Raw genomic sequence first — 22,869 nt, 5'->3', positions numbered from 1 at the left:
GCTATTTCTCACTTCCTTTGAAAAGTGACTTTCCTTTGGCTGGAAGATCTTGCTGTTCTACAGAAACAGTGCATAAACAGGAGCCCGTCCTCACTATCGTTGCATGTGATGCACCGTCAATTATTTTCATGGTGCTTGTTTTTAAAGCTAATTAGCTTGTTATAAACATGATTAGCAATGAGAGTAAATACTTGTGAACATCAATGCATTTCTTTAATAAGCATAATAAGCCAAATTAATCTTTGACTGTTGCCTTTGAAAATTACAACTATGATGAATATGATGCAGTGTTTTGTCTCTCTCCATTTTCTGTCTGCTCGGCAAATGGTGATGGCCAGAAACCTACAGATTATTATTTATCGCAATACTTTGCTCTAACATGGGCGGGTGTATGTAATTGTTCACGGTCCAAGACTCTGAAACCTTGCTGCCTGCTTTCTTAGGAGATGTTACTGCAGCGTCAACAATGATTTCTCTTTTCTTTTTAAAGGAAAGAGAGCGAGAACGGGAAAGGGAAAGAGAGAACAGACAACGAGAAAGGGAACGCGAGAGAGAGCGAGAGCGGGAACGGGAGCGGCGCCAGCGGGAGCGAGAACGAGAAAGGGAACGGGAGCGTGACAAGGAACGCCAGCGGCGGAAAGAAGAGTGGGAACGGGAGAGAGAACGGGTGAAGAGAGACGAGAAAGACAGGCAGCACAGGGACCGGGACAGGGACCGAGACCGGGACAGGGACCGGGAACGCGAGAAGGAGAAAGAAAAACCAAAGCCCCGGTCTCCGCTGCTACCGAGGTAAGTGTTTGCTGGAAATCCGACTTGACGTTTTAGCTGGTATTGGTTTAGTTGTGGGTCGCGAACCAGGCTCATGCTGATCAGAGCGGAGGAGATCCCTTTCGTCCACAGCTCTTGAGTAAAGCGGTGGTTTGAAGGAAATGGCAACGCTTTAAATGAGTCTTGCTGGCCACTAAGTGGAGCTAAATCATCGCTAAGAACCGAGCGTGCGTAACCTGACTGTGAAGAAGGGGAGCGGCTGTCCTGCAGCCTGTAGGGATGGAAATGTGCAGCTTGTCCCTGTTCCCTTGAGGCTCAAGTACGTTTTGGGAGGCTGGCTGAGCGCCAGTGCTGAGAGAGTCCTGTGGATGGTGACGACTGCCCGTGAGGCCTTGACAAATGTCTTCTGAGATAAATCAGGGCTGGTTTGGGAGTTTGTGGAGGGCAGAAGCATCTGGAGATTTATTAGGTAAAACTCCCAAAAGAGGCTTGAAAAGGTAAAGGGACTATGTGCCTTGAAGTGATTCTCTGCTGAGTTCTGCTAGGCATTGTGGTGGAACTGCAGTGTGGAGCCAGGTTTCTTGACTCTGACTGCCCATTTTATTCTGAAAATCCTGGTTCTGACCTGTGTGAAGGAGAAAATTGAACCAGACAGACTAAAAGTCTCAGAATTTCAGTAGTGTTTCCCATTTTGTTTCTCTATCAGTTATTTAAGTACCGTGGCTTACCAGTGTGTTAAGTGTATTTTGTAAAGTGCTGTATAAATATCACAGCTGAGTATAGAACTTGTGACATTAGAACTTCCCATAAGACAACATCTTTTGGTTCAGAATTAGGGGAAAGTATCAAATTTCTTGCTGAAGGGCATTGAGGTGCCATGTGGAATTGTGTGGTTTCAGGTGGGAGCAGGGATTAGTCTTCTGACCCAGAATTTTTTATTGGTGTTACTACATGGAAAGCTGATTTTTGGTGATGACCCTTTTTTTCCAAGGGGAAGTCACAGTTTCAGAACAGTTTGAATGTGTCTTGTGAGCGCTTTGCAGCAGCAGTGCCAGAGTGGTTATAGGAATACTTTTAATTGTATGCTACATTTAATTATAATCTTTACTTACAACCATAATTTCTGCACCTTAATTACCACATTTGCTGTTGGTTTGTGCTCTCATTGGGTTAGTGTTGAAGCGATCTTGCTGTCCAGAACCATGTGATGATGATGATGAAAGTGACATCAGCTGATTGGCAGCTCGAGTTGTTAGTCATTAACTGTCACTGTGACCGGGATCACTGCACGCAAGGATGATTCTGCTGGTTCCTCCTTCCCTTGACACTGGTGCTGGGGCTTTGTATTTAGTTTAAAACCATCTTCCCTTGTCCTATTGCAACAGATCCTCCTCAAAATTCTGTCCCCATCTTTCTTATCGGCCCCTTTTAAGTCTGGAAAAGCCGCAATAAATCTCCCTGGAGCTTCTTCAGGCTGAACACCCCAACTTTCTTAGCCTGTTCCAGCCCTCGGATCATTTTCGTGGCCTCCTCAGGCCCCTCTCCAACAGGTCCATGTCTGTCCTGTCCTGAGACGGGGTTTCTGGTGTCTGTGACATTACATGCTCTGTGGATGCAGGTCTCCATGTCCCCTCCTGTGTGCCCCCCTCTGGTATAAGCACCATTTAAGAGAGCTGGGGATGCCTCTTGGATCTCCAAATCAGGCTTAAGATGAGTCTTGCTAAATTAAAGAGAGTCCTTTTTTTTGTTCTAAGTTTGCTGTTCTTTCTCAAAGTGGATCATAGAGAATCTGCTATTGGAAATGTCCTCAGCCTTGTCCCGTCCTGCAGTGCTGGTGACCATAGGGCCGGGGGGAGGGTCAGCGAGCAGGGTTCGATTTGGCTTCGTATCTTGTGGGGCTTTAAAACCGGGTGGCAAGAAGCATTTGTTATTTTTGTGGTTAATTTTTGTGTTGAATAGGGAGCTAGTACTGAGTGTAAAGTTTAAAATCTTAAAGGAAAAAAATCTGAGGTCAGCACTTACACACTGTATCTGCTCATAGAGTGGAATTAATGGGAGCACTTTAGGAGCAAAGCCCACAGCCCTGTGCGGCAGAGGGCAGATCTCCACGTGCTCTCAGTGGCACTTCAGCTGAAACCCATGTCAACATGAACACTCTTGCCACAGCATTTACAGGTGTGTGGGTGTTTGCAGAGAAAATAAAACTGCAGGAGTAAGTTTTTTTTAAAAAGCTTTTTTAAACACAGTGAAAGCATTTATGGTTGGACTTGATGATCTTGGGGGTCTCGTCCAACCAGAATGATTCCATGATAACTTCTTTTCCCTTGGCGCAGACACCCCTCCTCCAGCAGCGTTCCGCAGCAGCCACTGTCACCTTTGCGGTGTGCCCTGGCTCTGGGCAATGCCGTTTTCTCCCACGTCACCTTTTTTGACAGGTTCCAAACTTCCTCGTGGCAACGCGGCCGTTCAAGCCATCTCACCTTTTCTCCAAATACCTTTGTGGAGGGTCAGGTTTGGCACCTCGGGATTAAACAGCTCCCGAGTTTGTTTAATGTGTAAAACGCTTGCGATTGCTTCGTGTTTCCCGGGCAGCAGGATGCCCAATGGTGGCGTAACCCTCACCTGCGGCTCTATTTATAGACTCCGGGCTTTCCCTAATCACTGCATCCCAGCTTTTTGGCAGGTCCGGCCTTTCCAGGCGTCGTCACGCGCCGAGCTGCCCGTTAACATTCCTGCAGCAAAGGCAGCGCCGCTTCCAGCCAGAGCCCACGCGCGCCTGCTCTTCCCTTCCTAACGAGCTGGGGAGACGGGAAAACTGCTCCCCAGAGGTTGTGTAACCAGCGAGGAGCTTTGCCAACGGCAGTGCTGAGGGTGTCTGTCATTGCAGGTAGATGCCGGTCTGTCCGTCAGCTTGTGAGCTCCATCGATTAGAGGCCGGAGGAAGGAATAAACCGTGATATATGGAATGCAGGGTTAAAAGGGATGGAAGAAAACTCAAAAAGCAAATAGCCAAGAATGTGAAAACAAATTCCCTTTCCCTTATATTGAAAGCAGGAAGGCTTAATCTGATCTCTAAACAACAGTAGAGTAGTTAAGGTTAGTAACACAGAAGCCAGAGGACTTCCTGGCATCGCTGCTTGCTACAAATGAGGAGGATTAGAACTTAACAACCAACAAAGGTTGTAAACCCTGAGAGACTCGGTGCCAAATGTTCCTTGAACCCTTTAAAAGAAGAGGCTGCAGTGTTTGGGTGTCGGATTGGCCTTTTCTGAAGGAGCATGCAATGGCTGCTTTGTGCTTTGGGGTTTTTTGTTGTGTTTTTTTGTTGTTGTTTTGTCTTGTGTGTTTTTTTGGTTTTGTTTTTTTTATTCCCCCTTCCCCCCAAGATTAAGATGAGCACCCCAAGAGGTTTATAATCTCAGATTGCAATGCTAAGTCTTTACTAAGTCATTCTTCCCCCTCCTCCTCCTCCCTTGTCAGACACCACACACTTAAACAAGCCGGGACACTGCTGGTGGATCAGAGGGATAACTTGGCTGGCTGTCCTCGTGCTCCTGTCTCCAGAACAAGTTCTGATGCCCCAGGCTGTGACTGATTTTTGCTGAGTACAAGATTTCTGCTTTGTAGCTCTACCTTGCCAGTCTAGCTCACTGTTGTGCAAAGTGTTTCGGGGATAAAGAAATGGCATGAAATATTTGCAGAGACTTAGTGCAGTACAAGGTGTTCTTACCCAGGCTGCTGGCCTTTAGCTGCAAGCGAAGGCCTTGCACACACAGTAATTTGCTTTAATCCTCCTATTGTTGCACAGGTCTTTATCCTGCCATCATCCAAGTGAATCTGATTGTTTCAGGAGCACGTTAGGCAACGCAGTTCATATCATGGGACCTGTTAGCAGTTGTATTTCCAAAGCACTGAGGGATATTAAGGAATTGGACCCGCTGGTGAGGGCAGCAGACTTGTCCTGAAGTGTCACCTAAAAGCTATTTCCACGCAGACAAGTTTGGTCAGAGTCCATGATACAGACCCCAGAATCTGTGGGGTGAGGAGGCAGCTGTTGTCCTGAAATGTCCCAGAGTCCGGACAGGAGGTGACAGCGAAGCTGCCAGGAAGGAGCAACGTCCCGGGCAACTGTCCTGTGATTATTGCACACACAACAGTTTTTCTGGAAGGAAGTTTTCCTCAGCTGCGCTAAAGCCTATTGATGGAGTGCACTTATGCAGCCATTAAAAAAATAAAAATAACACCTGCAAGTAGGGCCACGGTAAAATTTAAAGCAATGTCAGAAAGGGCAGCTGTTCTGTAGCAAATCATAAATCCTTTGTAAAACTCGAAAGAAGCAGAATGTTCCTTCCTCAGCTTCTGTTGGGGTGGTGGCAGCCCCCAGTTATGGGATGCTCTATAAAATCGATGAATGCAGGTTATCCAAGGCTTGCAAGTTAGAAAGTGTTGGAATGAGGTTGATTAGATAAAGGAGTGGCAAAAGTAAGGGAATGCAAATGGAGTGATTCATGTGCAATCACAAACCGACTGAACTCTTTTTTTTTTTTTTTTTTTGAAGTATCTGTAATTCTAAGTGTTCCTGGGTCGTCATCGTCCTTCCCCACAGCTCCTGGTGGTCTCCCCGTGCCACCAGCTGGATCCGCTGCCGATTTTTGGCACGTAGGGGCTCTGTACAAAAGCCGCTGTTGCTCAAATGGAACTGGGTGTTTTGCTCAGCTTAGTAAGAACAGATATTAAGGAAAATTTCTTTCCCCAAAGGGCTGTTGGGCTTTGGAACAGGCTGACCAGAGCAGTGGTGGAGTCACCATCCCTGGAGGGTTGAACAGACACAGAGATGAGGTTCTCAGGGATACAGGGTGGTGCCAGGGGTGGGTTATGGTTGGACTCGATGATCTTGAGGGTTCTTTCTAACCAAAATGATTCTCTGATCCTATTATCTCATCCTGCTGTATAAAGATGGTGCGGTAGCCTGGTAGATTTTGTCTTCTGTCAGTTTTCCCTGTGGAAATGTCGCCTGTTTCTCATAGAAAATCCTTCACGTGTTCCTGTTTGTCCTGGCAGAGGAGGATGAGCAGGCAGGACAGACAGCTCTGCGCTCTCCCGGGTTTCAAGTCGGCCATCGATGGGACCCTGGAGCGCTCAGAATTAGTTTTAACATCCATGAGGAGTCACTGAGGGGGAAAAGTTACCTCCGTCACGACGCACAGATGAGTTCTCCAGGTGTCTGCACCTTTCCTGAGTGGCTTCTTGGGGTGCAGCGAGTTAACAGAAGCAAATGGCTCCAGGTTGTTGCGTTTCCCAGGCTGAACTGAGGTTTATTGGCTGTGTCTTGAGCCGGACCTGCGTTCCTTGGACACACAGCGGCTCTGCCGTGCTGCCTTCAGCGCTACACGGTGCAGCAACGCTCGGAAGAGGATTTCGGAGGATTTCCCTTCTCCCTGTGCTGCTCTGCAGTTCTTCAGGCTCTAGTGCCCCGTATGGGAACACTTTGACAATAAACATTCTCATGACTTGTTTACATCCCCATTTTTTTTTGTGCTGCAGCTTCCAGCCGGAGCAATGGAACCTGGTTAGACGGCTTCGCTTTTGTTTATGCTCCCAGTTCGTTTGGGGAGTTGACAATAATAAAATCTCTCTGAACTAAATCAGCAAAACTTTGAAAAGTTCTCTACGAAGCATTTCTGATGACTGGAGTTCTCGTTAGTCTTCATGGTTCTTGATGTTCTGCCTCCCCTTCCACAGTAAAAGGAGAAAGATTTTCTAACCCTAAATCAAGATGAAGGGCACCGAGTGACTCAGATGTGGATCTCAATGTGTTTTTCTTTGACGTTTCAGAGATGGAATTACTGGCGAGATCTCCCACACTGGATTTTATTAAAACGTTGCGAAGACTGGGGCAGAATCGCTGCACACGGGTACTTCTCATCTCGAGGAGGCTCTCAAGGCGTCAAATGCTCAGCCCTTAGGGTAGATCACGTCTCCGATATGTTTATCTGCCTGCTGTGATGATTTCATACTGTAGGTTCAGATTGTATCTCCACTATTTAATTTAAAAGCCTCGCCCCGTCAGTCTTTGAAGAATTTTTTTTTTCTTTTAAGCAACTGATAACTCTGCTTTAGATCGAAACATCCTGAGAAAAGCGTATCCTTTGCTAATATTTCACCAAGATCAATTAGCAGCGGCTCCAAGGTTCAGCATTTCCCATCGTAGGTGGCTTTTGGGAGCTGTTGTCCCGCTCCAGCCACACAAGTGACTTCACTGTGCCATAGATGGAAAAATGATCCAGTGTGCATGCACATTGCTGGAGTTTATTTTGCAGCAATTACATGTCCCTTCACAACTACCTTGACACATGGCTCTGGTTATTCCTCGTGTCCTCTTCCTTGGAAAATTCCACTGACACTGAAGGAAGATTCGTGCCGGTGCTGCTGACGCAATGCTCGCTTTCCTGCAAGAGACGAAAAGGCTTTTAAATCATTGGTGGACTTTCCTCTTTCAGAAAATTGAGCTCTAACTGCCGGCCAAAACAGCAGCCCCGGAGCCAGGCTGACGTCACCGGTGACGGTGGGTGACAAGGTTTGCGTTACCTGTGGGAGCCGCGTCCCACGGGGAGGGGGAAGGAAGGAAGGAAGCGCTTTCCCCAGGAAGCTTATTTTCCCCTCCAAGATTAGAAATGCTGCAGCGTCACTTGCATAACACACAAGGAGGAAAACTCCGCTTTTCCCCGTCCAAATTCTTGTGGAATTCAGCGCCGTGGTTCAAAGCGGGTTTGCTCGGGAGCTGTTGTGCGTGCGGTGGGGAGCTGGCTGAGCTGCACCGTGCTTGGCCTCTGCCAGCTGGACCTGTGCTTTGTTCCTCCTCTCATTGCCAAAGCCACGTTCAGCTTCAGTTCTCTGCTTGATTGCTGTAATTAGATTCCAGACAAATATGCATTAACGTGTTCGTTCTGGAAAATAAAGCCTTTAGTTATTTTTAAGGTTAAAATGGGCTTCGGAAATAGCTACGCTCTGCAGAGCTTGGTCGTGCCCTGATGATGCAGTGGCTCTGGAAGGAAATTAAGGTGCTTTTGGTCAGTCTATCTTGTCTCTTACTCCCTCTAATTTTTTCTAAACCTTGTGGCATAGGCTTACCTGATCAGGGTGTGAATTTTCAAATATCTGAAATGTTTCCCAAAAATTGGAATTCGGTGAAAAAGGGAGACGGGAATTCACATGTGTGCTTCGGTAGCATGTGGGTTGTTTTGCCAGCTGAAGCACGTTAGGTTGGCCTAACCGCACAGTATCAGTATGCAAGAGTAAATTTGGTTGAAACACCATTTCATGGACTGCGAGCCTCAAATAGTCTCTTTGGTGAAACTCATAGAGGCTGTAATTGAAATGTCAGTGAGGATCTTGGAGGTTCCTCCGGCTTACTTTCAATTCTGACTCCTGGATTCCGATGGAGGAGACGAGCCAAGCGGCATCAGATACCGGGCCCTTGTATTAAGTTGAACAAGTTTATTTGGTGATGCTACATGTTGGGCACGCAGGTAACTGTTGAGGAAAGCCTTTGAAAATGTCCTGACTCGAGCACCGTCTTTCTTTCTTGGCTATAGTATGGTTATGTATTTACTGCTGAGTCAAAAAGCTAAAGCCTCTCCAGACATGAGGCTTTCTGTTGTGGTTTTCCTCGGGTAAAAAGCCTTTCCCCCAGAAAATGACTTCATCGGGAGAGAATTGCATCAAACCAGGTAATAGGTGCAAGTAATGAGATTTGCTTTCGCAGTCGTCTTCGCTCCAAGCTGTGGAGTTCAGCATGAGTTGTTCCCCCGTGGGTTTGGAGCTGAGGTCTGGCTCCCGGGATGTGAATGTGGGCAGGCTGCTTTTTGTGATAGAAAGAGAATAAATTCCTTAGGAGACTTTCCTTTCTAAAAACTACTGTCTGGAGAGGGACAAGGTCATTTATTAGTGTTGGCTTTTGTGTTTCTGTCACTTCAGCCACTGCAGTGGAAAGTTTCTCAGCAGGTTTTATCCAGGTGGAACTGCCTCTGCCCACCTGTGTCAGCAGAATATTCCCCCTACATCTCCCAAAGGATGGAGACTGTGGTTCCTTGGGAAGGGACATCAGAGCGGGACACAGAGCATTGAGCATCCTTGCTTGGTGGGTAGGCTGTTCCCAACCCCCATTTTCATCCTGCTTTGTGCTTGGTTGCTTTGAAAATACTCGAGAGGTCAAGATGACTTCAAAATGAGTTTATAGTACATCTGCTGGAGTGAGGGCTTCATCCTGGCTGTGACTATTTAGTGTTACCAGAGTATTAATAATAGATCCGGTCTATCTCAACTGCTTATTCAGTCATGGTCTTTCTCCATGATTAGATACTCAGATACAGTTGTGGCTGTAACATGGCAAACTAGACCAACCCACTGCAAATAACGTGCTGTGCTAAACAATGTGTGTCAGAGCAGCACTGGAAGGGCGATGGTGCTAAATGAAGATGCTAGTGAATAATGCTGAGCCATAGCCCTGCCTGGGCCTCTCTTATGAGGCTGTCAGCAATTTTGTGTGCTAATACGTAAGCGTCCTTTTCTGAGGCTGGGGTGGTGTTTGTGGGAGAGGTGAACGTGAAAGAAGAATTTCTCCTCCCATAAAATTCTGTATATACCAAGATAGATGTGGGACAAATTGTAAAATTGCTGTGGTTATGTCAGCAAAGATAGGGGAAGAGTGGGATGCTGCACTGGATTTTAAAGTCACCAGTTACAAGTTCTGAAGTCAGGGGAGAGGTGAGAGGCCGTAGGAGTTTCAGCTGTGTTGAGACTGTGTTTTAATACTGCCAAACAAGGAGGTGATGAGAACTCTTAGTGACTAGTGAAGCCTTCAAAGGGCAGAACAGGCTGCTAACGAAGAGCTTTAATTATCCTGTCATCTGCTGAAAAAGTGTTGTGGCAAGAAACACGCTCCACAGAATTATTAGAAAACTTGGAGGTTGCTTTTTTATCTCAAAAGGTGGAGGAAGGCGCGTGGGGAGTGGTTGCTTCGGTCCTGTGACTAATGGGGTGGTACTGGCTGAACCCAGTGCTGGAAGGTGCTTTTCCTCCCCCAAATTCTCAGAGCAAAGAGGGTTCATTATTTTGAGAAAAGAAATAAGGCATCGTCGTACTGGTAATTCGATGAGCATGGCAGACTTCATAAACCTTTAAGCAAGCACAGACTTTGCATAAAACACAAGGGAGAAGGTTACGAGCGGGTAATCGAACAGTCGTGTGCAGATTAGAGTAAGGGTGAGGAAAAATCCTGAGTTAAATCACCCATAGATAAGAGAGGTAATAAAGTCTAAGCCTGAAGAAACTCAGCCTGGAATATTTGCAGAACTATTCAGTGCGGATGCTGAAAAGTTAAGACTGAATTATTTTCAGAGGGTCGGGGAGGTGAAGGGAAACACAGAAAACCAAAGAAAAAGGGGAAATGCAACTGGAGACCTTAAAAAGGAAGGGAGGAGATGGAGGGTGTCTGGCCTGATTTGTCACATCTTCATGGTTATCAACAACAGGAAGGCACGTATTTGATGGTCTTTATAAGCACGTACAGAATAATATGGTGATAAAACAGCCACTATAAATTGCTTTATGCTCAGCTGCTGAGGTAACTGTCCCCTTTGTATGGGTGCGAACAGTTGGGTGACTCTTGGCCACGGTAAGGCTGGTGACACAGTCCCACGTGGTGTTGATAAGGGAACTGGAGGAGGGTAATTCGGGCTGAGTCTCTTCCCTTGGTGACTTCTGGTTGTTCCCAGCAGTTTGCTGTGTCGAGAAGGTGTTTCAGATGCACATTCAAAATCTGTCCTCAGTCTGTTTAGGATGTTCATTGCACGGGGGTCTCTGCCAGGTTTGGGTTGCTTCAGCTCTGCGTACTTGGCACAGGCATGAGAAGAACCAAGTTTCCTCCTGTGTGTGCTTTTTCCAATCCCCGAAGGCCAAGAGCTAAAGCCGAAATCAGCTGGCAGGTCACTGCCACAGAGCAGTCCACAAACCCTGCAGGTCCTGCTGCTTTGATGGGCTTGCAGTCAGTGATTTACAAAATGTTCTAACACTTCATCACCCCAAAATGAGGCTGATTATCCCGCAGTGGAGGTTAAGAGCTAATACTGGTATGAAGGATTAATTTCTCAGATCTTTTCCTGGCGCTGTGCTTCTATTAGCCTTACTACATAAAAAACTCCCAGCTGCTTAACTCCCCTTTGTTTTCCAGCCGTCAACCTGAGCCACCAAAGAAGGAGAAGGAGGCTGCCACCATCACCGCCGCTCAGTCGAAGAGAGCGGATGAATGGAAGGACCCTTGGCGCCGATCCAAGTCCCCCAAAAAGAAACTCGGCGTCTCTGTCTCTCCCAGCCGTGCCCGTAGGCGCCGAAAAACCTCTGCTTCTTCAGCATCTGCTTCTGGCTCTTCAAGGTGAGGGAAGGCAAAGAGCATGTGGCATCCGAGCCTCGTTAGTGTGTCAGGGAACATGACGTGGCTCTCTGGTCCGTAGATGATGTTGAGATGTTTGGGAAAGCAGTTCAAGAATTGCTGCTCAATTAACAGCTGCGGACACCAGCGCCTAGGTAGTGAGATGGAAGCTAAAGGGGTCACCTTACTGTGGGTGCTGTGATGTGATCTGTCGAAGATTAAGAAAAGACACATCCTTGGAAAAATCACTTCAGAGAAATTAGACTGGGAAGCTGTCCAAGATGATCAGTAGCTCACCTAGGTGAAAACTGAGCTTAATAGGAGCAGAAAGAGCTGGAAACAGTAAAAATTGGAGCTTGAATTGAAGCTTGGAAACCAGTGCAAGTGAGATAAAAAACACTTTTCAGAAAGGTGCACCCTGAATCTGGGAGAGTTGAGGCATAAGCTGGATCCATTTTCTTTAAGTGTTTGAACTTGAAGCTCCTGAAAAGAGGGGGGGAAAGTATCAGAGAGGAATGAGGAACATGCTGCACTGAAGATAGGGATCTAAAAGCCAAAGTCCTCCTGAAGCAGATGGCTGGGATCACTGCACCTGAGGTTTTTCTGTTTTCTCAGGCCTGTGTAACCCAACGTACCAGGCGATCGCCTGGTGAAAAGACGTAAAATTGTGTGGACAGAGTTCTCAAAAAGGGACAGAAAGTCATTAACTAAAGAAGGGGGAGGCCTATTTAAGGGTGCAAAGGGGGTAGCAACAGTGGGATCCTCTCTAAAAGCAAAAGGGGGACCGAGGAGAGGCTGTAGTCCTGGCAGACTACCTATGAGAAGGCAGGAAATTTTTGGAGCAGCGTTTGAGAACTTGGCAAGAGAATACAGGAAACAAGACCTTGGTCTCAGGGGACTTCTGAAGAAGTGCTGAATTTTAATCCTTTTCTTTCAGGTCCTCTTCTCGTTCATCCACCTATTCTGGGTCAGGTTCCTCGCGATCTCGTTCCAGATCATCTTCTTACAGCTCTTACTCTAGTCGCTCTTCAAGACACAGCTCCTTCTCAGGCAGCAGGTCCAGGTAAAGGCTCCTTGGCTTTGAAAATAATGCTGTACTGTTTGCCAAACACTTGCTAACAGCTATTTCTGCTGCTACTTAAAACCAAGTAGGCAACTCTTGAAATAAAACATTCAAACCATTTTCCTGGGGGAGGGAAATATGATAAGGCTCAAGGCAGCCTGTTGGTTGGGTGGTTGGATGAAGCAGGTATGTCAGCCACCCCCTCCTCTCTCCAGTACCCCCACCCACAAGTTCCAGGCTGTTTCCCATGCCTGTGGTAGCCGAGCGGTTGTAGGAGCCTGGCTGCAATAAACATTTCCATCATTTGCATTTTATGATTGGAAAAAAGTTACTGGCATCTCTTTTCTGTTGCACTGGATTTTCTATTTAAAGAGGCAAATCACATTTCTTTATTAAAGCAGTTGTGTCTTCTGATAGTCCTGACACTTCAAAGTAGCACGTCGGTGTCCCATGCTGATTAAACAGAGGCAGGTTTATTATTCTGCCACTTCCTTCCCCCTGCAGACAGTTTCCCAAGTCTGGAATATGCATAGTAGGAGAACTGGCTCCCTAGATAGGCTCCTCTTCAGGGCTGGAATCACACAGATACCTGGAGCGGATCACACAGCGTCACTTCTGGAGGGCTGGTTTCTCCCAGTAAAGTCTCAGCTGGGAGTTGGTCTGGATTCAAGGTTGACCTTCCCCCAGCCACCCTGCGTCAGGCTGCTCCTTGCAGGATGATGCCAAGCGTAGGTGACACACTTTGGTTAACGTGCCTGTCTCTGGAGGTGGGAGGGTGAGGAACACCCAGGTGCCCAAGTGTTCCCCAGTGATCCCGTCACCAAGGCCTCTTGGCTCTCTGGAGTTCAAGGCTGCAAGAAGGGCACTTCCAGTCTTGGCAGCAGAGTGAATCACCGGAACCCTGGATCTGCTGAACTCCGTGGGTGATTTGCCTCTGGTCAGTCCTGATCTTGGGAAATAGCTCTTACCCTTTGATCTGTTGACTTTGATATACTCTGTTTAATTTTTCTCCTTGTGTTCTAGAATTTACAGATACCCAGTTAGATGTATTTTTTTTTGTGTCTTTCTCCCAAGGTGGCATTTTGTTTGTTTGTTTGTTTTGCTGCTGTTTGAAAGGTTGTCACTGCACTAGGAGTTACAGGAACATAAAGCAAGTTGAAACAAATCACTGAACTTGCAAGTCAAAATCCTACTTACGTTCCTATAGACGTATTCTCCCTAAGGAGAGAATACAGGGAGTGTTGAGAAGGCTTCAGATGTTGGTGTGGAATAACTGAGAGTCCCTCTCTTGCAGCTGACCCTATTTTTTCCTTCTGTTTTCTACTTTCACAACTGATCTGGTGGCAGGAGTTAGTTTTGCTGAGCAGGGTCTGGATATGAAACTGGGATAAGCTCAGACCCACAGGGACTGGGATGCAGCTCCTGGCCAAAGGAGGGAGTGTTGGCACTGCAAGCCGGGAAAGCCTTCTGCAATCTCAGAAAATAAATATAAATATTTTGTTTGATGCATATTTTGTTTAAAAGTATTCTATGCTATTTAGACATTTCTGTTTTATGGAGAAAATTATCGTCCATCCTTCTGTCCTTCCTTTCTAGGTCACGGTCCTTCTCATCCTCACCCTCTCCTTCTCCAACACCGTCTCCACACAAGCCGCTTGCGAAGGCTAAAGGGGAGTTGTTACCGGCAGCGGGTAAAGGGTAAGGCTTCAGTTCCGTCATGATAACGCCATGAAGAAAAACCATCAAGTAGTGGCTGAATCCCTGAGTCAGACCCTTCTGACCTGCTTGACAGTTTAAGGAAGAAATGGAAGATGCAAAATACAACCCACGTAGAAGAATGCTTAGCTTCACAAACTTAATTAAATGATGACACTTTCACTTATTAAGTCTGAGTTAAAATGTACTGATGTCCTTAAGTATTATATAGAATCATTTAGGTTAGAAAAGACACTTCAGATGGAGTCCAGGCATTAACCTAACGGTACCAAGTCCACCGCTAAACTCTCTCCCTAAGGGCCACATCAAGGCCCGTCATGTATACATGACTATTTAAACACATGTATGATTTACTGTTTAAACATTCTCTGTGTGCAGATATATGTTTATACAGGAGCTACAAGAAAGTTCAATTCATTACTGTAGCTTTAGTTAATACACAGCCTTAGAATAAAGAAACAGTTCAGCCTCATCTACTTTTAATATTGGAGACAAATCAGAACAGTGCTATAGCAATTAAACTGTTGGGTTGACAGATTATGCCAGTGCTCCTGCTCCTCTAAATACTTGAAGTTGCTATTTCACAAACTCTTGTAATACATAGTAAACTATGCATATGTTGGAGGGTGACACAACACCGTAGTGATGTCACCTCTATTCAGGTGACCTGCTAATAATTTAGATCATGGGAATCCCCTGAATTCTACAGAATATGGGACAGTCCCCTTTGCCACACTTCATGTACCTTATTGACCTGCTTTTTTGTTATTTTTTCTTCTCAACTCAGAAGGTTCCACCCTCTAAGGACATGCTCCCCACCTGCAGTGATGTCTTTGCACCTTCTAGTACCCATTGCAGTGCTGGTTTGGTGACACATGGCACCAGCCAGCTCTGGCATGGGGATTGGTTTTGCTGCGTAATATCGCATGCACCTAATCCTGTGTTCTGCAGGGGATGAATACAGATATTCTTAAGCACAAGAGGAGGAATTAACAGTCCCTATTTCTCTATGTAGACATCCGCCTCCGCCCCAGTTAATACTAGGTGTAATGTCAGTGCTGGGGATATTGAGTAGTAACCAGCTATTAGAGCAGAGGTTGGAGTGTTGAGGAGTGAGCAGCATGAAGAGCCAAAGTGGTTGCCATCTCACACAGTGGGTGCTAAATAAAGTCAAAAAAGCATTGTGTAGCGACATGGGATTACCGGTTAAATGTTCTGCAGGGTAACACCAGCCAAGGGACATTTGCACCCTCCTGGTCCATGTGATGGAGTGAAAAAGAGCATTTTGGCATAAACTCTGTGCATTTGATTCTGAAACCTGACTGGGAGATTTTTGAAAAGTGTGTGTGTTTTGGATAACAATGCAAAGAATCAAATGGATAGGAAATAGCAATTCCATATAGCTTACTTCATTAGTTAATTTACAATGTCTCCAAAATTGGCTGTTGTATAGTAACTCATCTGTGAAAAGGTGGCTTGATTTACAATATGGGAAACAGATCCCTTTAAGGGAATTTGTATTATTTGACAGTATTTTGATGAAGTAGCCAAGTGTCTTAGAGCTACAGCAACTCTATCTGTATAATACTTAGTTAGCAAACATTAGTGCGTTTCATAGCTTTTGAAAAGGTCCGTGTTCTGTATCTACCAACATCAATCATGCACATGAAAATTTTGATTTTTGTAGTGAAAAATCTGTGAAGAAACTTGCTGCCCTTCCAGTCCCTCAGCTGCTCGCTAAAATTGCAACAGCTGCACCGGAGCCAGCCAAGCCAGGGGATAATCGAGAGGCAAGAAGGAAGGAACGTCAGACCAGGACTCCACCCAGGAGGTAAGAAAGCTGAGGGGTGGAGTGAGGCTCGATCTGCTGTAAGATAGAGCAGATCCTGGGCTTCTCCTGGGAGTACCAACTCCAAGGATTCTCCAGGATTAAAGGAGAAATGCATTTCCTGGGGCTGGAAGGAAATGGGGAGAGAGGGAAGGAGTTGGGGGGGGAATGTGATGACTTCCCACAGCAAGTGGCTCCGGTCTCTGAAGGTTGGTCGGGGGAGAATACATGAAGTCATAAAATCACAGAATCATTTTGATTGGAAGAGACCCTTAAAATCATGGAGTCCAACCACAAATGTGCCAAAAAGCAGAGTCTGAAAAAAAAAAAGGCACGTTTGGGAGTGACTGGTTGTGGAGGCTGCACAGCAAAGGGGTGTTTGGTCCAGAGCGCGGATCTGGCACGTTGGAGGGTCAAGATTTGTGATGATGGGTTTGGGCCCTGTTTATTCCAAACATGTGCCGGTGTGCAGGGAGTGTTTCTTGTGTGTGGTCCCAGGAGCTGGTTCATCAGCATCCAGCAGAGCTGCTGGAGGAGCGGAGGAAAATCTCCCTGGTACGCATCTCGCTGCCTCCTCTGCTCTGTTCTCTCTTCCTGGCTTCATCCTGAATGTTTTGAGTGTTCTCTCTCTGTCCTCTAATTGTTTGTGTTGTCCTTTTTCTCCTCACTTTGCATTTGAAATGAGAGAGGCTTCTGATGGTTTTCAAACAAGGAGCATTTGTCTGTATTTAAATCAGTTTATCAGGTTAATTCATTGTACTACTGTATGTAGCAATGTTACAGGATAAATGTGGGTAGCATCGCCTGTTCTCAGAGGGACACGAGGTCAGCGAAGCGCAGCTGAAATTTGTTGTGCATCCTTCTTACATTAGTAATTTAGAAATAGCAGTACAATACCTGTGTGCTTAGTCTGTGGAAGCAGTAGCTTGGTGTGCAAGGAGTGTATTTAATAGAAGTGTCTGTCTCACGAGCACCAAGAATGTTTTATCCCTGCAGTAAGGCATAGGTGGTTTTCTTGGATCACTGGATGATGCTTTTATTCCTGTGTTTTGAAGATGGCTGTAAGTCTGTTTTCTGTTCAGGTTTTCAGAAGTATCGCAAGTCAATTCTTATTTTTGTGTGGGGATTACATCTCTTATTTCTTCTTGGTAGCTGAAGAAAAGGCCTGGGCTGAGCAGTTATGTCTCCATAGGTGAACGCTGATCATGGCAGCTTCTTTTCCCTAAAAACTCTGTCAGTTGTAGTTTCTGTTTCACTTACCTTAACTAGTTAATAATAATTTTGGACGTCTTTAGTCACCTTCCCTTAATCTTTACTCCAGTCTTAGAGGGTTTTTTTGTGCTTATACCCACACAAACCCCCTGCCCTCCACTCTCCCTGCTGTGCGAATGACAAACAGTTCTATTTGTTAATACTGGTGTGATAGTTGCAAAAAATGTGTAGAATTATTTCTATAGCTTGAAATACCAGTGAGTCCCACTGCGTCAAGCAGTTTGCAATTTTTCTTTGTAGGAAGCATTTGCTTTTGGTATCAGTACGGGATTAAGGTGCTTTTAGCTCATTCTTTGCCAGGGTCTTATTAGCATTATTCAATCTTGCATAAAATATCTGCTGTGCAGAAAACAGGAATAGGGATGCAAGGTTGAGAAGAACCATCTGAAACCATTAACATTTGCAAAGCACTGATCTTGTACACAACACAGGACAACAGCATCCTGCTCCAAGCGTCCCTGATCAGTGATTTCTAACCCCGTTTCCCGGCAGAGCGCAGCCAGGTGAGGCTGTTGTTTGCTGTCTTGCAGGCGGACCATGAGCGGCAGCATCAGCGGCAGTGCCAGCAGCTACAGCGGTTCCAGCTCCCGATCCAGGTCCTTGTCTCGCTCTCTCTCCAGATCTCATTCCAGATCATCATCTGCCTCAGTTTCCCACTCCCCGTCTGGGTCCAGGAAATCCAGGTACAGCCACAACCCTTCCTAACCCTTGTTGAAAGAGGAAGAGATTGTAACTATTCCTGACTGTTGTGATTTCTTGCAGCTAAAACTCTCTCTAGCTTCAAGTCCAAGAAGCTATAGGTAACTAGGATGTGACACAAGATTATTTCTTTGTGTGGCATTACAAGTCCTAAATCACAACAGTGGCACAATGCTGGTAGTGTCCTTGTGGCTTATTCAAGAAAATAATCTGTCATGTGTGCCAAACCGTCCCTTTTTACCTAAATTGTGACCAAAGCATCTCTTTATGGCCAGGGTGATCCCACATTCTAATTTGTTTACAAGGTAACAGAGCTTTGCTCTACTAAACCGCTACTGGCTCAGTGACTGAATGTCCTTAGGGAAGATGTGTGGCCCGTCAGGAGAGGGAGGTCAGAAAGCACCTCCAAGGCCCAGTTAATGATATTTTTACTTTGCTGCTAAAGTTGTGTGGCCAGTTCCCTTTGTGTTTAGCCCCGAGTGAATAGTTATGTGGCTGTTCGTCTGTGGGATTTGTAAACAGCTAACTCCCTCCAGTCAAGTCATGAAATAAACCTCTGTCAAGTTCTTCATTCTGTTTTTCGCCCCTCTTCGCACACAAGAATCCCTGACACCTCACAAAGAGCCCTGAAACACGCCACTTCCCTGTGATACAGGTTTAAAAGTAGACCAGTAGTATAGAACTAGTGGATGAGGTAGGACTTGGCTCTGAGCAGCGGTAACTCACATATCTGAGCTCTGTGAAACTCCAGGCTTCAACATCCGCGTTATTTTACGGAAATACAAACCTGTTTACTACATGCTTGTCACATTCATCAGATCAGGCAGGGGGTGATGCAAGAGGTTCAGAGAACACTCAGGCACCGTGGCTCTGAGAGAAGGTGGAGAAAACTTAATGTAGATGTTGCTTGTGTGGTGCTGGGGCCACGCTTGCAGTTTTTACAGGTGTGTGGAAAAGGAGGAAGCATAGGAAATACAGTCTGTGCCCACACCAGATTTGCTGTCACAACCTTGTAGCCGAGAGCTTTCCTGCAGAAGGACTTTCTGGCTCATCCAGTTGCCATTGCCACAGTTGCTGAGACCTTGCAAAACTCATCTCTGCTGGGATACCAGCGGGTAGAGACTTTGCAGCTTGTTCCAGCGCACGTCTGCGCTGCAGCCGCCACAGCTCATCCAGTCATACACACCCCAGCGCTTCCAGCAAGTGAGCGCAGACTGTGCCGGCAGCGCAGAGGTCGGTGTGGCCTGCAGAACCTGCTGCAGAAACTGCCAAAATATTCCCGTAGTTAACGTACGCCCCATCCCCGCGGCAGTGACTGCGATGCCGCCCGGTTCCCAGCTAACTGGCATTTTTGGAGCTGCTTCAGCGTAGCGAAGCTGCGGTGGCGACGTGGCCCCGAAGGGAAGGCTGGTGCACAGCCCTGTGTTTTTGTCTGATGCATTTGTAACTAGAAAGTCTTCCTTAAATGAATTTAATGATTGTCTGGCATTTTTAATGTTGTGAATCCATTAGGAGATAGCCATCTGATGGGCGCTATTAGAAGATAGCCATCTTACAGCCGTCTTTCCCGTCATTATTGGTCGTGGCAGTATGTGCATCCTCAAAACAGGCAGCTGGGCTCTCCTGTACCCCGGGGAGCTGGGCAGGAGCTGTGGGACTCCAGGGCTTTTAAAGCCTCCATGAATAAATGTGTGATAAACAGCAACATTGCCAGGGAACCCTTGACCTGAGCCATAACACTGACCTGTACCTGACAGCGCACACCCTGCTTTCACTTCTTGTTTACCTGGGGTAACAGTGACCTGTTTACATGTTACCTTAACCCTGCTGATAAATAAACAATACTTTAGACTTGCATCTAATATGTTTGGGATTTTTCATATCAGGTGCACCCCAGGAGACACAGCTCATGTCTATCCCTGGCTATTACCGAACTGATCAGCTTTCTGACATCCCAGCCACGCAGGGGATTTGAAACAAAGGTGTCTCATCTCCGCGTTGCCCAATTCTTGGTGCATTCATGACTGTAATGGGCTGTTGGCTCTTTGCAGGTCCCTGAGCGTGAGCAGCGTTTCTTCTGTCTCTAGTGCCTCCTCCAGCAGCAGCTCCGTACGCAGCGCCGACTCCGAAGACATGTATGCAGACTTGGCCAGCCCCGTCTCCTCCGCCAGCTCCCGATCCCCAACCCCAGCGCAGCAGAAGAAAGGTAGAGGTACCTGGTTTGCTATTTATTTTTTTTCTTCAAGGGGTCCTGGGTAAAGAAGGCGGGGGCAGAGATCTGGATACAGCTTGGTTGGTGATACTGTGGGCTCCAGGAAAACTGTTGAGTGGAGGCAGATGCTTCTGGCTGGTATAGAATAGGGGGACCCAGAGGCTTCATCTCAGGAGGGTAAGACCATGGAGGAGGGAGGCTGTGGAGCAAATATACATTCACATCCTTCCATCCACGTGTCTTTGGCTGTAAAGATGCTTTTTCCTGCCTGGGAATCCTGTCCAGTGCCCCCTCTCTTGTTCTCTGTCACCCTTGTGAGGTGACACTAAATCTTTTGATTGACTCCAGCATCATGTTGCCCTTCCTCTATTTTTTTTTTTTTTTTAAGACCGTAGCAGAGTTGGCAACAGGAGCCTTTTGTTCTTTGTCTTTTATGTCAAGCATCCTCTTTGTGGAAATTCTGGTTTCCTGAATCTTTTAACCTTGGGGCCATGTCCTGTGCTGACTGGTGTGGTCTTTTTCAGTCCCTGGAGCAGCATCCTCTTGCCCTGCCCACCATAGAGAAAGGAATTGGTTGCAAGTCACTCCATCTGCTCTCTGGTTTTCTACAGGAAAGTCAAAAAAAGAAGATAGCGCTAAAGAGGAGAAGCGGAAACGGGATGTGCCCACTCAGCTCCTGAAATCATCCAAACCCACCCAGGGGAGCAAATCTCAGCAGCTCCTCCAGAGCCAGCAGCCCTCGGCCCCCCAGTCCCAGCAAGGGGGCTTCAGCGCTCACAAAGAAATCAAACTGACGCTCTTAAACAAGGTGAGAGGTGGGGTGGGTGCGTTTCCCCCCACGTCGGGGGACCCAGGAGCGGCTGGGGTGGATGCTGGGCTTCGGGGGTCCTGGAAAGGGAGCTGCCGGCTTTGCGCTGGCAGGGTGAGCTCAGCCGGGTAGCTCTGCAGCTGGGATTGAAGGGCGGCAGCCAGAACCAGTCTGGCAGCAACACACCCTGTGGTGGCTTTGGTTTGGGACTGTGTTGGCGGCTCCCCTGGGGCACATTCCTGCCGCAGCTTCAAGGGCTGCTTGCCGCTTTCTCGAAGGCCACAGCAGCCGGGTGCAGGCGTGCATGGCGCGGTCCCGCTGAAATCCTGCTCCTCGTGCTGCCCGCTCCAGAGCCAACTGCTGACGAGTCCTTAACTGAGTCAGGAGGTAGTGATGGCCTCGCCTCTCTGGGATGCTGCCACCAGCCATGCTTTCTGCAGGGAGCCTGATTTCTTCCCCTTCACGCGTGAGCCCACTTCCCCAGTTCATTGCCTTCAGCTGAGATTGCAACCCAGATAGAACTGTGGTTGGGAGAGACCCTCAAGATCACAGAGTCCAACCATAACCCAGCCCTGGCACTACCCCATATCCTTAAGAACTTCATCTCCATCTGTTCAACTCCTCCAGGGATGGTGACTCCACCACTGCCCTGGGCAGCCTGTTCCAATGCCTGACAGCCCTTTGGGGAAGAAATTTTCCCTAATATCCAGTCTAAATCTAGATCATGTGGGAGAGTTTGGCCTTGCAGGGTTTTGTGCCAGAGCAGGGTGTTGTCTCCAGTAGGTTCCTGGTTTTGAAGCATTAAGTTTTTTTTCTGGCAGTCCAAGTTCCCTGTTGCAGTCTGAGGCTGCGGTTCTCTCTACTTCCCTGTGCTGTGACGTGAGGCGCCTTTATCGAGGCTGTGAAGCGTGCTTGGTGGGGAGGAGTGTGCGGTGACACATAACCGCCGGCTGGCATGGTCAGACCCTGGCAGAAGTCACAGCTCCACATGCCTCTGTGATATTTGCTATCCTTGGTGCTGCTAAAAGCAAAAAAACTCTTATGAAATGCTGTTTTCCTGTTTCTGATAATTGCAAAAACAGCAGAATGTTAGGTCCAGTGCCAGAGGGTGTTGTGGTTTATGGTGGCAGGGGAATGCCCTGGTGCCAGCAATGGTTGGGACTGGTATGCACAAAGAATTTAATGGGAGACTTGAGCCAGGCAGCGCATCACAGGCACCTGTCGCAGGAAATATCTCTGCCTGCTTCCCTCCCCAGAGGGAAGTGGCTGCTCAGCTCCCTTGTCTGGTTTAATTCTGTTTCAGGCAGCTGACAAAGGAAGCAGGAAGAGATACGAGCCAGCAGACAAAGACAGGCCGACCTCTCCTCCAGCCAAACGGACAAACCTGTCCCCGGACAGAGGTGAGAAATCAGCTGTCCTGGGAACTCCTAGGCTGGCTGGGTTCCTGCTGTGCCGCTCGAGGTGATGCTCGAGCAACAAATGTCCCGTGAAAGTCTCTGCTGCAAGAGTCCGCTCACTGGAGAGGTTAATTACAGGCATGTGTCCTTTCAAAACCTCAGAGTGTGCGATTGCCGCTAGATAACTCAGGTGTATTAGCTGTCCTGCTGCAAAAACACTGTAGAGGTGAGACACTTGTGTTTGTGAAGTAAGCAAGGTGAGGTCAGCCCTGGGCAGGACAAACCCGATCGTGCCTAGCTGTCTTGTGGTGCACGTTGTGAGTCCCTTGGCTCCACTATGTCTGTGGAACTTCACTGCAAAAATAACCCCCTCCAAAAAAAAAATGACGTTTTGCTTTGAAGATGTAGCGTGCTCTTCTCCACAGTAGGTTCACATCCCTCCCTTCCTGTTCTCTAGTGAAGTTGTTGGATGTGGCTGTGGAAGTCATATTGTTTCCTCTTACTGTGTCCCAGGGTCTATTCTGCCTCATATTTCTCTGCATTGCAATGGATTTTAGTCTTCCTGGTAGAAACACGTGCAGCAGTGCTTGGAAAGGGAACATGGGCTGCCAGGGCTCCGGGCTGGATCCAGTAATTGGCCACATCACTCGTCCTGCCAAATGAGATGATTTCCCCAC

At 47.2% G+C, this 22,869-nt stretch overlaps 1 protein-coding gene across 10 annotated transcripts in view; it reads left to right on the top strand.

The window, feature by feature from the left end:
* Positions 1 to 22,869, top strand: part of ZC3H18 (zinc finger CCCH-type containing 18) — a 47,082-nt gene that overhangs the window by 20,613 nt on the left and 3,600 nt on the right. For 6 of the 10 annotated variants that reach the window (XM_065028787.1, XM_065028786.1, XM_065028779.1 and 3 more), the window contains 9 exons: positions 491 to 789; positions 11,000 to 11,200; positions 12,135 to 12,260; positions 13,857 to 13,958; positions 15,664 to 15,807; positions 17,607 to 17,759; positions 19,827 to 19,987; positions 20,599 to 20,795; positions 22,099 to 22,195. In XM_065028787.1, coding sequence (XP_064884859.1) covers positions 491 to 789; positions 11,000 to 11,200; positions 12,135 to 12,260; positions 13,857 to 13,958; positions 15,664 to 15,807; positions 17,607 to 17,759; positions 19,827 to 19,987; positions 20,599 to 20,795; positions 22,099 to 22,195 — 1,480 coding nt within the window. The remainder of the gene's footprint in view (positions 1 to 490; positions 790 to 10,999; positions 11,201 to 12,134; positions 12,261 to 13,856; positions 13,959 to 15,663; positions 15,808 to 17,606; positions 17,760 to 19,826; positions 19,988 to 20,598; positions 20,796 to 22,098; positions 22,196 to 22,869) is intronic. The other 4 variants (XM_065028781.1, XM_065028780.1, XM_065028785.1 and 1 more) reach the window with 3 other exon arrangements.

The sequence above is a fragment of the Columba livia genome, chromosome 13 (assembly GCF_036013475.1).
Source record: "Columba livia isolate bColLiv1 breed racing homer chromosome 13, bColLiv1.pat.W.v2, whole genome shotgun sequence".
NCBI lineage: Eukaryota > Metazoa > Chordata > Aves > Columbiformes > Columbidae > Columba > Columba livia.
The sequence above is the reverse complement of the archived record's forward strand: the minus strand, read 5'-3'. Positions and strand labels throughout refer to the sequence as shown.